General features: G+C 40.9%; 1 protein-coding gene across 2 annotated transcripts in view; it reads left to right on the forward strand.

Annotated features, from left to right (window-relative positions):
- Positions 1 to 16,733, forward strand: part of LOC115153446 (CUB and sushi domain-containing protein 1) — a 537,637-nt gene that overhangs the window by 371,885 nt on the left and 149,019 nt on the right. For both annotated transcript variants that reach the window (XM_029698898.1, XM_029698899.1), the window contains exons 17-22: positions 63 to 250; positions 1,719 to 1,907; positions 4,494 to 4,610; positions 4,836 to 5,051; positions 11,707 to 11,895; positions 12,954 to 13,123. In XM_029698898.1, the coding sequence (XP_029554758.1) occupies positions 63 to 250; positions 1,719 to 1,907; positions 4,494 to 4,610; positions 4,836 to 5,051; positions 11,707 to 11,895; positions 12,954 to 13,123 (1,069 nt within the window). The remainder of the gene's footprint in view (positions 1 to 62; positions 251 to 1,718; positions 1,908 to 4,493; positions 4,611 to 4,835; positions 5,052 to 11,706; positions 11,896 to 12,953; positions 13,124 to 16,733) is intronic.

The following is a 16,733-nucleotide window of genomic DNA, read 5'->3' on the forward strand; positions in this document are numbered from 1 at the left end:
GATGGAGTATTAGCTTCTAATTCACTTCCCTTTCCCCTCCTTTTTTGTCTGTTTCCATGTAGATTCCAGACCGAGGTTAATTATGACACACTGGAGATTCGGGATGGCCCCTCCAACTCCTCTCCTTTAATCGGAGAGTATCATGGCACTCAGGCGCCCCATTTTCTCATTAGCACCAGTAATTACATGTACCTGCTATTCACCACAGACAACAGTCGCTCCAGCGTGGGCTTCCAGATCCGCTACGACAGTGAGTTCTACGGTTTTCAATTTGAAATGTATCCACAGGGCTACCTTGAAAAGCTGAGGACGTTGTGTTTGCAATCCACAAAATGTTTAATGGCTACAACTGGTGGTGCAATATCGCTTTCATGTGTGTGCTGCTGATGTCAATATTGATTCAGCTCGTGTGGTGGGTGTTGTGATCACAAGAAGTGTAAATCTAATTTCACAGCTCTTACACCATTTCAATATTACTGAAGTGGTGTAGGAGCTGTGAAATTAGATTTACACTTATTTTTGATAGCTTGTCATCATTAGTGTTGTTGCCTGAACAGGACTGTGATTTAAATGCCAAATAATTGGTGATTATGAAGGCCAACCTCATGAGATTTAGCTCATGAGATATAACGTTATTACATCACCAATGATAGCACTAGGCTGTCATTTGCAATAAGATGATTTAGTAATCTATCAACAATTCAATAGTGTTGTAAAATAGTTAGCCAAATTCTTCCTCCAAATACTATGATACAGTGCATTCGAAAAGTATTCAGACCCCTTGACTCTTTCCACATTTTGTTACATTACAACCTTATTCTAAAATGGATTAAACTGTTTTCCCCCCTCATCAATCTACACACAATACGTCAAAATGACAAAGCAAAAACAGGTTTTTCGATTTTTTTGCAAATGTATAAACAATGTACATCTGAAATAATAAATTTACATAAGTATTCAGAACCTTTACTCAGTACTTAGTGAAAGCACCTTTGGCAGCGATTACAGCCTTGAGTCTTCTTGGGTATGACGCTGCAAGCTTTGCACACCTGTATTTGGGCAATTTCTCACATTCATCTCTGCAGATCTTCTCAAGCTCTGTCAGGTTGGATGGGGAGCTTGAGAGGATTTGCAGAAAAGAATGGGAGAAAATATCGAAAAACCTGTTTTCGCTTTGTCATTATGGGGTATTGTGTGTAGATTGATTAGGACTTTTTTTATTAAATCCATTTTAGGACAAGGCTGTAACGTAACAAAATGTTGAAAAAGTCAAGGGGTTTGAATACTTTCCGAATTTATTCAAGCTTCCATACTATATACTCACATAAAATGTATGCCATAAATGTTTCCTATATTAACCTAACCACAATTACTGTAGCACAATACTGGCTGTCATTATTAAGTAAGCAGGGATGAGACATGACTACCAAATCCAGACAGATGGCTGAAAATTGTTAATGACATCTATTGTGCTTTATAAACATTTCATGTATGCTATTTGGGATAACTCATTAATAAAATACACATTTGATTATTATTACAATATTTTCTATGAGGACAACCCTCCATCAAGGGATGAAATGGAAAGAGAGGGAAAAGGAGAGAGAACCCCTTGTGGCTCCCTCATGATTTATACAGTAAAGAGCGATTATGACACCATTCTCTATTCAATTTTAAGGCCTGAAGGTGGAATGAAATAGTTATTTCTATCCCTAAAGGTGTTATGATGGAAACAGATTCCTGCTTAGATCCTGGGATCCCGGTCAATGGAAAGCGGCATGGGAACAATTTCGCCATTGGCTCCAGGGTGACATTCAGCTGTGATCAAGGCTACACGCTGAGCGATGAGGAACCCATCGTGTGTGAGAGGAACCATCAGTGGAATCACGCACTGCCCAGCTGTGATGGTAGTGTACCCCATCTAGCCTTGTCCAACCCTTCCTTCCTCCTGTTCGTGTCAGGTGCACTTATAGTACATGCGTGGCAGCACCCAGCTATCACCCCTTCTCCTCACACTCCCCATCACATTCACAGAGAGAGATGTGGGAGACACAACTCCCTGCTAACGAATCTCTCTCTTATCTGGGGGAAAGGGTAAGCCTCTGACTCCCCTCGGGGGCTGAGTTCATTAATTCTTGATGAGAGGAGAGGTGACTGGAATATACACACTAAGATAACTTTGGGTGTCAGACAACAGAGAGTCAGAAGACAGGGTGGAGGTACTGCAGAAAGACATTATTCCAACTGTTTATCTACATTTACATTACATTTTAGTCATTTAGCAGACGCCCTTTATCCAGAGCGACTTACAGTAGTGAATGCATACATTTCATTTCATACATTATTTTTCTGTACTGGCCCCCCATGGGAATCAAACCCACAACCCTGGTGTTGCAAACACCATGCTCTACCAACTGAGCTACAGGGAGCTATCTCATTTGTTTCTCGCTACTTGGGATGAAAATAAACCTGTACAGCATATTTTTCCAGTAAGTCAAGCATTTGACCGTCAGGTTTTGTACGCCCAATATCATCCTCCAGACAACTAGCTTATCAGTTGTATTTTCTATTCTAGCCAAGTCTGACACAGAATGTGTTCTCTTCTGAACTTGACCTTCATGATCGACAGTGGTGGCATTTCCACATCCCATTCAGATATATGAAATGTTTTCTTCCGTTGTATCTGCCTATTTGTCCCTCTTACTTACTCTGTCATTTCACAAGGCTGTAGGCATATGCAATAGACAGGTCCTGTTCTAGACAAAGCTGCTATCTGTTTTTTAAATGGGATTTATCACCCATTTATTTCAGGAAGAGATAGAATGTTTTATATTAGAAGGAGGATTATGGCACAATACTTTTTGGAAATGGTGAAAAATAATGTTTTATATTAGAAGGAGGATTATGGCACAATACTTTTTAGAAATGGTGAAAAATAATGAACAATCACAGAGCATAACATTGATCATCCATCATTGTTTTTTTCTTGTAGTATAATTCTTAGAACCCTCATTCTTAGAAGTGCAGCAGAAATGCACTCTTCACATCGCGTAGAAATGTTCCACTAGTCCTGCATCCTGAGCACCTGTCTCCTCCCGCCCACTGCTGTGTTTATGGTGCAAGCAGGACTTAAGCTCTTAAGAGCAAAGACGATACTGTAGATATGGATTGTTAACGCCCACAATTTGTCTTATCCATGTCTTATCATAAACATACAGTGCTGCCTTTGTGGCCCGCTTTGTGATATCTATACCAGAAGTAATTTGTAATGATTTCCAAGGATCCCTCACTTTGGGGGAAGGTACACCTTGTTTTTCACAACAAAAATGTCTCCCCTTCTTCTTTCAAACGGGACGACTCAGACCTCAGTAAATATGTAGACGCATGCTGGGATACCATGCAATTATGATATTTTTATTTGTCTCACCCTCAAAAGAACTATCCTCGCTGATTAACTTTCAGTGGTAGCCTGGGGCGTGTATGATAACACGCGCGACATGAGCCCCATTTAATCACCAGCATCTCCATAGCCTACGGAATCGGGTATAATTGCAAGTGCCAACTCCATACATTTGTTCATGGGAACCTGTGCTATCTTGGGAACGCCTGCTTCCTTTTTCAGCTATTTTCAAACCATTTAACAGATCCTCACACCAATTATAAACACTGAGTGACTTCAACCTCATAGGCTAGAGGTTCTGGACCTCTGTTTGTCTATTAACATATACATTCATGTTATAGATTCCATGCTTCAAAAACATGGTAAGTACAATTAAAGTGTAACATTTACATAGAAACCAAATTAGATTAACATATTCCTTTAACTTGTTCTTCCTTTTTTATTTATCTCGTAATTAAGGCAGTGATAAGTCGTTGTTTCGATGACTCTGCCTGACTTTCTCCACTGACAGTCTATCCTGTCAGAATTCTGCCTCGGTTATTAAGTTCGCTTTTGATCTTCCCAGACAGACTCACTATCAGCGTACAGTATCCCACGTCTTCATCTTACTCAGCTTTAGTTGGGTAAACTCTGAGGCTTTTAATCTAGAAACATGTGTCTACGTCTGTGTTTCACACTGTCATTAGGTTTGTCTCTACAAATAACATGGAGGAGTGACTAAAAGTTTGTTTAGAACATTTACAAAGTGCAAAAGATTATCTTACACCCAGGGATATTGTTTACAGGCTCTGACCTAAATTCTGGTTTCAAACCCACCTGGACTCTGTTTTTAATTTACCAATTTCTTTGAGCAATTTTCTGCGCTCTTGGCATACTAATCAAAAATCTAATGATACCAGCTCATAATCGTTTGCATCTTTATTTATTTAAATGCTGTTATAATTTATTTTTCTAAAACCCCTGATTGTTATGCAAGAAATTGCATTAATTAATTTTTTTAATCATTGATAATGTTCAGTTCTCAATGTATGGGAGTCTAAAAAACAATGCCTCATACACTCATTCACAATGTGTTTCATTTTGTTTCCCTTAGCGTTGTGTGGGGGTTATATCTTTGGTAAAAAAGGAAATATTCTCTCCCCTGGATTTCCTGATTTCTACCCAAACTCATTGAACTGCACATGGACGATAGAGGTGTCTCATGGCAAAGGTAAGACTCATGAATAGCTCTCTACCGTAAGAACCAACCAATAATTTGTTGCAGCGTTAAGTAAGTAAAAGCAGCTGTGACTAGGCCTACATCACCCCATTTGAATGATGAGTCTCTATATTCTCATCAACATTAAGCCCCAGCCCTCCCTGGGCTGGTGTGACGTAGAGACAGGGTTTTTGATGTGTGACTTAGGGAGGCCTAATCTTATCTGAATCTCTCCAGGAGTGCAGCTGCTCTTCCACACGTTCCACCTGGAGGACTCCCATGATTACCTCCTCATCACAGAGGACGGCAGCTTCACGGAACCCGTGGCCAGGCTCACTGGCTCCGTCCTGCCCCCCTCCATCAAGGCCGGCCTGTTTGGAAACTTTAGCGCCCAGCTCCGCTTCGTCTCAGATTTCTCCATGTCCTATGAAGGTTTCAACATGTCCTTCTCAGGTGGGTTGTCATGCATTGTGTATAATGTATCATTTTAAGAGTCCGTTGCATGTGGATTAAAATATCTGATGTGACTGAAGTGATTAGAACATTGTTTTTGATTATAAATGCAATTGTAAATGGTATTGTGTTAGGATAGAGGACCCAGTGTGGAGCAGTAACAGTTGAGACGTCAGTAGATCAAATGCGGTATTTATTTATCGTGCAGGGGATGGAGAAGACTGTATCTAGAGTTGTATCTACAAAAATGTACACATTTTAAACATGACCAAAATAATTAAATGCCCAGTGCAATCAAAATTCTGTTTTTTCCTATGTTTCATATGTGTACAACAGCTGATGAAACTAACACTGAAAAAGTGTGGGAAAAAATATGATCAGTTATTTCTGACAGTTGCTGGTTGAAAATGCAATTTATACAGGACATTCTAATCCGCAGGATTTGCATGGGTGGAGTTTTGGCTTGCCTGGTGAATAGACCAATAACCAAAATATTTCCAAACCTCTGCCAATAACAGCTAGTTTTCAGGTTACATATTCCTCCCATTAGGCTCCTCCGCTGTGGTGGATTGATCCACTCTGTAGTCAATGCATCCCTTTGGTGCCTTTCCCTCCCCACTCAGACCACTCTGAGACAGTCCTAGCAAATGTCTTACTTGAGAAATTGTTTAGTTTTATTTCGCAAAAATATTTATTTGTGTATATTTTTTACAATTTTAGTGGAAAACAATCACAGTAAGTTACTTAATTATTACCCATAAATGATCTGATATTGAGATAAAAACATTACATTTGGGCCTTTAACTTGGTTGCAAAATAATAAACTTACTCGGCCAATAATATAATAACTTGACTCGAATACAAGGCAAAAACTGACAAACTGCCCTGAATGAGGATTAGGGAAACCTAAATAACCACTTGGCATAAACCATTTAAACCTCTAAATAGCACACTTTAAAGTTATTACAATTGCCCAATTAACATTCTTATGGTCAACACTTAACACGTTTATGAAAACAAATACACAATTAGCGTAAACATTTCCAATAAACAATGAAAACACCCCTGAGAAACGGGAGAAACCAAATAACAAGAGGTTTGCAGCCTGTGCCTATCTTCAACGGCCCGCTCAAATAGGAGCCAATTCACAGTGATGGTGAGTCGAGAACAGGACAGGTTGGCATTACCAAACAGATGAAATACAAACATTTCAAAATAAATAATAATAATAACCAGATGCTTTGACAGACCAGAATTTGATTACAAAACACATGTACAGTGTTTGAAAGATGGCACCGAAGACCATGGCTGACGTTTTACATTCTCCCAACCAATTGTGCAATTTTGTTATTTTTTGTGTAACTTATTTTTGTACATAATGTTGCTGCTGCTGTCTCTTATGACCGAAAATAACTTCTGGACATCAGAAAAGCGATTAATTACCGCGGATTGGAATAAACTTTTTCCTTTAACGAGTCCGACGAGAAGGATATCCTGCTTTCACTGGAACAGGCCCAGATCCACACCTTTTGTGTGAAGAAAAGACGACGGAAAAGGGGACGCAGATCGGGGATCCTTCTGAGAATCCGGAGGCGAGCGAGAACTCCCAATGCCTTCCATTCTTCTTGCTAACGTGCAATCATTCTAAAATAAAATTGATGACCTAATATTAAGATTATCCTACCAACGGGACATTAAAAACTGCAACATCGTATGTTTCACCGAGACATGACTGAACGAAGAAACTGACAATATAGAGCTGGCAGGTTTTTCCATGCACCGGCAGAAAAGAGACGCTACCTCTGGTAAGGCGAGGGGTGGGGGTGTGTCTTTTTGTCAATAACAGCTGGTGCGCGATGTCTAATATTAAAGAAGTCTCGAGGTAGTTCTCATCTGTATAATTCGTAGCCGTCTATTTACCACCACAAAGCGAAGCTGGCACTAAGACCGCTCTCAACCAACTCTATAAGGCCATAAGTAAAGAAGAAAATGCTCACCAGAAGCGGCGCTCCTAGTGGCCGGGGACTTTAATGCAGGCAAACTTAAATCAGTCTTACCAAATTTCACATGCGCAACCAGGGAAAAAAATCCAAGACCACCTTTACTCCACACACAGAGATGCATACAAAGCTCTCCCCAGCCCTCCATTTGGCAAATCTATCATGACACAAGGCGAGACCCAGATGCAGACACAGGAGGCAGATGTTTGGAGTCTTACAATGTTTATTTATCCAAAAGGAGTAGGCAAGAGAATGGTCATGGACAGGCAAAAGGTCAAAACCAGATCAGAGTCCAGGAGGTACAGAGTGGCAGACAGGCTCGTGGTCAGGTCAGGCAGGTGGGTACATAGTCCAGAAACAGGCAAGGGTCAAAACCAGGAGGACTAGATAAGGAGAATAGCAAAAAGCAGGAGAATGGGAAAAATGCTGGTTGACTTGGAAAAACATACAAGACGAGCTGGCACAGAGAGACAGGAAACACAGGGATAAATACACTGGGGAAAATCAGCGACACCTGGAGGGGGTGGAGACAATCACAAGGACAGGTGAAACAGATCAGGGAGTGACAAAATCTGACCATAATTCTATCTTCCTGATTCCTGCTTACAAGCAAAAACTAAAGCAGGCAGCACCAGTGACTCGCTCAATACTGAAGTGGTCAGATGACACGGATGCTACACAGACTGGAATATGTTCCAGGATTCATCCAATGGCATTGAGGAATACACCACCTCAGTCATCGGCTTCATCAATAAATGCATCGATGACATCGTCCCCACAGTGACTGTTCGTACATGTCCCAACCAGAAGCCATGGATTACAGGCAACATCCGCATCGAGCTAAAGGCTAAAGCTGCCGCTTTCAAGGAGTGGGAGACTAATCCGGACGCTTATAAGAATTCCCGCTATGCCCTCAGACAAACCATCAAACAAGCAAAGCATCAATACAGGCTCTGATGCTCGTCGGATGTGGCAGGGCTTGAAAACTATTCCAGACTACAAAGGGAAACCCAGACGCGAGGTGCCGAGTAACGCAAGCCTACCAGACGAGCTAAATGCCTTTTATGCTCGCTTCGAGGCAAGCAACACTGAAGCATGCACGAGAGCACCAGGTGTTCTGGATGACTGTGTGATAACACTCTCAGTAGCCGATGTGAACAAAACCTTCAAACAGGTCAACATTCACAAAGCCGCTTGGCCAGACGGATTACCAGGACGTGTACTCAAAGCATGCGCGGACCAACTGTCAAGTGTCTTCACTGACATTTTCAACCTCTCCCTGACCGAGTCTGTAATACCTACATGTTTCAAGCAGACCACCATAGTCCCTGTGCCCAAGGAAGCGAAGGTAACCTGCCTAAATGATTACCGCCCCGTGGCACTCACGTCGGTAGCCATGAAGTGCTTTGAAAGGCTGGTCATGGCTCACACCAACAGCATCCTCCCGGACACCCTAGACCCACTCCAAATTGCGTACCGCCCCAACAGATCCACAGATGACGCAATCTCAATCACACTCCACACTGCCCTTTCACACCTGGACAAAAGGAACACCAATGTGAGAATGCTTTTCATTGAGTACAGCTCAGCGTTCAACACCATAGTGCCTACAAAGCTCATCACTAAGCTAAGGACTCTGGGACTAAACACCTCCCTCTGCAACTGGATCCTGGACTTCCTGATGGGCCGCCCCCAGGTGGTAAGAGTAGGCAACATGTCTGCCACGCTGATCCTTAACACTGGGGCCCCTCAGGTGTGTGTACTTAGTTCCCTCCTATATTCCCTGTTCACCCACGACTGCGTGACCAAACACAACTCCAACACCATCAAGTTTGCTGATGACACAACAGTGGTCGGCCTGATCACCGACAACGATGAGACGGCAAATAGGGAGGAGGTCAGAACTGGCAGTGTGGTTCCAGGACAACAACCTCTCCCTCAATGTGAGCTAGACAAAGGAGCTGATCATGGACTACAGGAAAAGGCGGGCCGAACAGGCCCCCATTAACATGGACGGGGCTGTAGTGGAGCGGGTCGAGAGTTTCAAGTTCCTTGGTGTCCACATCACAAACAAACTATCATGGTCCAAACATACCAAGACAGTCGTGAAGAGGGCACGACAAAACCTTTTCCCCCTCAGGAGACTGAAAAGATTTGGCATGAGTCCCCAGATACTCAAAAGGTTCTACAGCTGCATCGAGAGCATCCTGACCAGTTGCATCACCGCCTGGTATGGCAACTGCTCGGCATCTGACCGTAAGGCGCTACAGAGGGTAGTGCGAACAGCCCAGTACATCAATGGGGCCAAGCTTCCTGCCTTTCAGGACCTATATTTTAGGCAGTGTCAGAGGAAAGCCCAAAAAATTGTGAGAGACTCCTGTCACCCAAGTTATAGACTGTTCTATGCTACCGCACGGCAAGCGGTACCGGAGTGCCAAGTCTAGGACCAAAAGGCTCCTCAACAGCTTCTACCCCCAAGCCATTAGGCTGCTGAACAATTCATAAAATCACCACCGGACAATTTACGTTGACCACCACCCCCCTTGTACACTGCTACTACTCGCTGTTTGTTTGTTACCTATGCATAGTCACTTCACCCCCACCTACATGTACAGATTACCTCAACTAGCCTGTACCCCTGCCCACTGACTCGGACCAACCCTGTATATAGCCTTATTTTTGTTATTCTTTTTGTGTTACTTTTTATTATTACTTTTTATTTTAGCCTACTTGGTAAATATTTTCTTCTTCTTGAACTGCACTGTTGGTTAAGGGCTTGTAAGTAAGCATTTCACAGTAAAGTCTACACTTGTTGTATTCGGCGCATGTGGCAAATAAAGTTTGCTTTGAAGGGACTTTTCTTTTTGTGCAGCAATCTGTCATTTTTTATAAAAACGTAATTCTTTGTGACCTCTGTCAAATTGCACAACGTAATCCAGTTTTCCAATGGAGTATGAAGTTAGCGACATTAAACATGCACTACCACGCGATACTTTTATAAATAATTAATTTTTATAAAGGCATACTCATTATGCGTTCTCCTGTTCTATTGGCTTTCTTTCAACTGTATTTCATTGTATAGCAGCTAAAGGTATTATCCTAATCAGATTAACAACCCATGATAGTTGTTGCATCTTTAAATCCCCCCTATTTCAAAGGGATATTTCCATCTATGTCCATGAAACCGCTTGCATGTGCTGTGCACATTTTAGAATGGTGTGTTTCCACAATTGCATTTTTGAACATTCACGCGTAGGCCTACTGCCGTGTGTGTATATTGCTGCGCCTAAAATGTGAAGAAATAATGAAAAACAAGTGGGTATACCTGCGTACACCCTCCACTACAGCACTGCCTGCATGGTTCTGGTACCAGTTCCAACCGAATGTGAAATCTGAAACATACTGAAACTGGGATTTCCCTCCTACCATTTTATTCGCTCTTCAGACTGTCCAACTCCTGGTTCTCTTCCTACTTCACAGCCACTGACGAAGCACATTCCTACAATCAAATCAAATTGTATTTGTCACGTTTGTCACAATACAGCAGGTATTACCGTGAAATGCTTACTTACAAGCCCTTAACCAACAATGCAGTTCAAGAAATAGAGTTAATAAAATATTTACTAAATAAACCACAGTTAAATAATCAAATCAATCAAAAAGTAACACAAGAAATGTACATAACAATAACGAGGCTACGTACTGTACATCCTTACATTGTAGCACAGCAGGAGAGAGTGGTTTCATCACTATAGCACAATCAGATACTGATTTATATCCCTGAATAGATTTTAAACAAATAACTTTCTGTTAGTCATAGATGGACAAGATTAATATGAGATGAAAGGCGAGTTCCTGATGAGTTCAGGAAGCCAAGCTAGTGCTCTGTGTGACGTTCACAACGGTGGGGGTAGATGTTTTGATCAAGAGAGAACTTTAGGAATTATGCACATTTTCTCTAACACTAAACATACAAATATAAACTTTACAGTTATAAGGAAGGTTAAATATTTTTGTTTGTTTTTTTGAATGTTATTGTACCATATTTAGAAAGCATATGTAATTTCAAGCCTTATTCATACAGTTTTGTTGAATACCAAATACATCATATAGAATATTTAATATTTTCATATTTGTATGTACTTGAGCTTGTGTCTTTAAATGTGACTACACCTCGGCAATTTATAACTATTTTTACCAAAAAGGTGAGATTTTAACCTTAGAGTATGCAGCATTACTAGTTATTGCTTATGGTCTTCTCATGATGCAGTAAATAATTACTTTGGGGGATTACGTACCACATAACTATAAAACAAATATATATTTCAACATTTTAAAAATGAAATGATTCTACAATGAAATGATGGCAAATCTGCATTTTAGTACTAATGTGGATTGTACTTAACCTATAGTATTTTAGTTTTATAGGATATGCAAAATAACTGTAATTTTTCTAAAACATCAGTCTGTTATGGTAAATTTATATTTCAGATAACATTATTTACATGTCTAAAGATATTTTGATAAGAATTAAGTTGATATTTTGCGATGATTGTTGCTTTTTCCAATAGTTTCTGGGGCCAAAATGACCACGTGTGTAAAATACTGTATGTTGGTAGTTTGAGGGTTAATAAACATGTCGGTGTATTCCACAGAGTACAGCTTAGAGCCTTGTGAAGATCCAGGAGTGCCAGCCTACAGCCGGCGAGTTGGTTTCCAGTTTGGTGTGGGGGACTCACTCATTTTTTCCTGCTTCCCGGGATATCGATTGGAGGGGGACCACAAGATCACCTGCCTGGGGGGAGGCCGGAGGGTCTGGAGTGGAGCCCTGCCAAGGTGTGTGGGTAGGTGGACACATGCTTTCATTTCATTTGGACAAACTGGGAATACTTGTACTTTGAAAGAACTTGTACTGTACTTTATCCATGACAGGAGAATGAGCTATACCGAACATACAGTGTAATGCAAGTGAATGAGCTAGTTTCTAATGGATTGATTGATTCACCTCAATTGCAGAAAAAAGTCAAATTGTTAATTTACAATCTCAAGAATATAACTCAACTTGTTCCTTTTATCAATTACATACTATTTTATGGGCAGAGCATGAAACCAGTGCAGAGTTTGGACGCAGTTATACACATATCATATCTATTGTGCTAACAGATGATCTGGCTGTCATTTTGTCATCCCCTACAAAGCACCTTGTGCTTTCCCATAAAAAGTTCAGTAGAGAAAATTAGGCAATCACCCCACGATAACTTAACTCGGGCTCAAGCTCACACAGCTCAAGTTTTACAGGAAACATCTGCTTCTATACCTGAGGAACAACATCAGAATATTAACTACAAGGACATCCAATTCCAGCACAGCCCTGAGCCTTTGTGACCAACACACACTTAATGCAGAGAGCCATTCATTAATTCATATTCCTCTCAAGTTTCTGTTGTGGCGATTCATCAATATGCCAATGGGTTATATTCCAACAGGGGCAACACCTGATTGGCCCATCAGTGGGTAACAGAGCAGCAGCTGCTGAAGTATTCTGAGTTCAACCTGCTGAATATTTGTGGTGAACTCTTCTCTCTGGGTTAAACTGCTCCTTTAATGCCCCTATTCAGTTTCATGACCGCCAGATATACATTTTCTCACAGGTCTTCTCACTCTCTCTCTCTCTCTCGTTCTGTGGAAAGAGCAGCTTCTAGTGTGTAGGGAAATTTGACAGTTCTCTAAAGTTAATCAAGATATTTTTCTTGCTTCAAACCCAGATTGCCATGAAATGTCTTAATATCAAATTATCTCCATTCCTCTGTCTCTCTGACTCTCTCTCTCTCTTTGGCTCCTTCTCTCTCTCCTGCTCTGTCTCTCTCTTTCCTGCTCTTTCTCTCTCTGTGTCTCTGCCTAGCTGAATGTGGAGCCACTACCGTTGGGAGTGAGGGGGTTCTGCTATCACCCAATTACCCATCCAATTATGACAATAACCATGAGTGCATTTACCGCATTGAGACGGAGACAGGGAAGGGCATCCGTGTCACAGCCACTCACTTCCAGCTCCATGAGGGGGATTACCTGAAGGTGAGTCTCACACACACACTACATATCACTCATACACTACACTGGATATGTACTCTGTTGATGTTACACATAAATACTGCCCCACGCATAATCCTCTTACTGCAAGATGTGTAAATGGTTAATAAAGGGCTCAATGTGGGACGTTTTCACTGCGCCATCATCTCTTTGAATGCAGTTGGAATATGACCCAAAGTAACTTGTAGGAGACCAGAGCTAGTGACTCAGTCAGATCATGAACTATTAATGCCTTCATTAAAATGACATGGTGCCAGAGCTTGAGGCATATAGAGCACCGTGAGGGAAATACGTTTTTAACAATCCCTGAAGACCACTAATTATACAGATATGTTATTGAAAACAAGAGAGGATAAGTGTTCTCTTTGAGTGTAACATCATATGAAAAATCTGAAATGCCTGTGCATGTGGCTTGTACAATGAAATGTTTTTGTTAATCTTTCATCATACATTCTGTGCATCTAATAGCCAATAATTGAGGAAGTGGAAGGGGATTCAGGAAGGATTGTTTATCCTAATGGCAAAGTTCTTGATTGAAATAATACATTTCAAGTATTTCCCATTATAGTGCTATCTAATGTACAGAGTGGCACTGCTTATTGCTGTAAAAAGTAAAGATAATGGGCCTTCCGAGTGGCACAATGGTCTAAGGCACTGCATTGCAGTGCTAGCTGTGCCACTAGAGAGTCTGGGTTCAAGTCCAGGCTCTGTCGCAGCTGGCCGCAACTGGGAGACCAATGGGGCGGCGCACAATTGGCCCAGTGTCATCCGGGTTAGGGGAGGGTTTGGCCGGCATGGATATCCTTGTCCCATCGCGCACTAGCAACTCCTGTGGCAGGCTGGGCGCAGTGCACGCTGACACTAGTCACCAGGTGTACGGTGTTTCTTTTGACATATTGGTGCGGCTGGCTTCCAGGATAAGTGGGCATTGTGTCCAGAAGCAGTGTGGCTTGGTTGGGTTGTGTTTCGGTGGATGCACGGCTCTCAACCTTTGCCTCTCCCGACTCCGTACGGGATTTGCAGTGATGAGACAAGACTGTATCTACCAATTGGATACCATGAAATTGGGGAGCAAAAGGGTTCAAGGATTCTCCGACCTCCTGCATTGTTTGCCATTGTGTTTCTCGTATTATAATGATTTTCCAGAGACTGAAGGATTCCCAATAATGTTGCATTCATCTGTTTTAGTTCTTACATTTTGTTCTTCCAAATTAATTGTCTTTTATGTTGTAAATTGATTGGTCTTGAAACTTTCTTCTGCATTGGAAATGCTCAGTCAAACACAGGAAAGATATTTTCTCCTCATTTTGGTCTTGAATTATGTAACCCAGCCTACTACTCTGCTCAGGGTTGAAACAACGTTAACTGCGTTAGAAAATTGGAAAACTGACATTGATTTATGATGACCTCTGCCATTTTTTTTTATTCAACAGCACACTTTTCTGTGTAGTCTCAATATATACAGTATGTTATTTGGAAAGGCATCCTTCTGGTTTCCCCACATGCACATGATTCTCCCTTTTGTCTTGATCACTATCCTTTGGAAGGCCCACACTTGAAATATTCTTCCTTTGTGTATGCATTCATAGTATGTATATAGAATATGTATCTTTGTTTTCTTGATTGATTGAATGCTAACTGCTCACTCAAACTACTCACGCTGCCCCTCTGCGAATAATGTAATTGTACTGCAAGAGGCTGCATACTGTACAGTCAAGGTGTGAATTAAAATCAAATCAAATCAAAGTTTATTTGTCACGTGCGCCGAATACAACAGGTGTAGACCTTACAGTGAAATGCTTACTTACAGGCTCTAACCAATAGTGCGAAAAAAAGGTGAGTGTGTGTAGGTAAGTAAAGAAATAAAACAACAGTAAAAAGACATTTGAAAATAAGAGTAGCAAGGCTATATACAGACACCGGTTAGTCAGGCTTATTGAGGTAGTATGTACATGTAGGGGAGCCAGGTGGGCTTAGCTCCCCTGAATGAGATATTAGCTGCCCTAAATGCAACAAAAATTTTGGGAGGGGTCTCTAAATAATGCTAATTGAACCATCCTCCTATTTCTTTAAAATGTAGTGTTAAATATGTTTTACAGTGGTAAATATGAAAATAAAAGTTTTTAAATTAAACAAACACCCCCACCTCTTTGTCATGGTTTAAACCATTTATTTCTATGCGGTGGTGCTGTCCATTTAGTAGTGTTGAATTTTAGCCTCAGCGGAGCTCCTTTACGCGTAGAGTTTCCTTTGTACTTCCTCATTTTCGCCGTTTGCTGCCATGCATCCTTGATAAAAATAGCCTTTATTCCAATGTATTAGATTTATCCGTTGATTTATCATTGTTTGCTTTTGTCAGTCAGCTGTTTAGAGCGCTCATTGCTTTGTTTTTCAGATGCGCACGGGTACTGATGTTCTCCGTGGCTAGAAGTAATGGGCCATTTAATTAGCTTTATCATTTTCTATCAATATTTGTTTTCTTTCCTGGATCAGCTGATAATGGTCGACAATATCACTAGACAACTAGCCTAAAGCTAGACACCAATGCGCATCCAATCAATCCAACAAGCAGGCTGGCTATACAATAATGACAGTAGGCCTATAAGGTGACTTATTAGCCTACTGTCATTAACGTTCGGTTAGAAGCATTCGATTTTGCAATGGCATAGGCCTACATTATTTGGGATTTGTGTGCCCATGGGAGCTGTTTTCATGGCGAAACATTTCATGGTGAAATGTTATGTAGGCATAGTTACACTTACAGGGCATTCTCCAAGATCCATGATTCGTACAAGGTTTAAGTTACATTTTCTAATTCAATTGTTAAATGCTTAATAATTACAAATAACACTGTCATTAATGCCATTAATTTACGGTATCAAAATATGTTTTGATTCTACTCATGTATTATATTGAATGTAGGCTACCTGTTCTGGGTGTATTCATGTGTGTTAAATTGTCTTGGCAAAAAGAGGGTAGGCAACCGACAGTGGTGTAGGCCTAGTGGAGGGTTAACACCGTTTACTCAGATTTTCAGAAAAATGCATTGAAAGTATAGGGAGTTACCCTTTTTTTTAGAGAGAGACAGGGTTTCAGTGTTTACCCACCAATTTTTTTACCATTACATCACTGGCTACTGGTAGACCTATTTGATGTTCATGGTAATACACATTGTAGCCTTGTCTAGTAAATTTAACTTGTATGTTAGGTTGACCGTCCCATTTTTCCAGGGACAGTTTCAGACCCATTTCAGGTGTCCCGACTTTTTAGGCTACAAAAAAGGTCATTTTGGCAGCAAGATGCATCAATGAATGTAAGCCTAAGCAATGGCAATCACTGAATGTCAATAGGCATTCATAGGCACACTGTTTTGTAACAAATGTCTATTTCCATTCATCAAATTGAGTAAGTATACAATACATGCAGTTTGGAATGATTTTCTAAGTGGGCTAACATGCACAGGCAGCCTACTTTTTGAAGTGATTTGTTTGAAAATCAGATGAAAATATCATGACTGGTTGTGTTCATGCCACATTAAAAGGTAAATCATTTAAATTTAAAAGAAAATTGAGAGCCCCCTTAATGACATGGTGTA

This window comes from Salmo trutta, chromosome 18, assembly GCF_901001165.1.
Source record: "Salmo trutta chromosome 18, fSalTru1.1, whole genome shotgun sequence".
NCBI lineage: Eukaryota > Metazoa > Chordata > Actinopteri > Salmoniformes > Salmonidae > Salmo > Salmo trutta.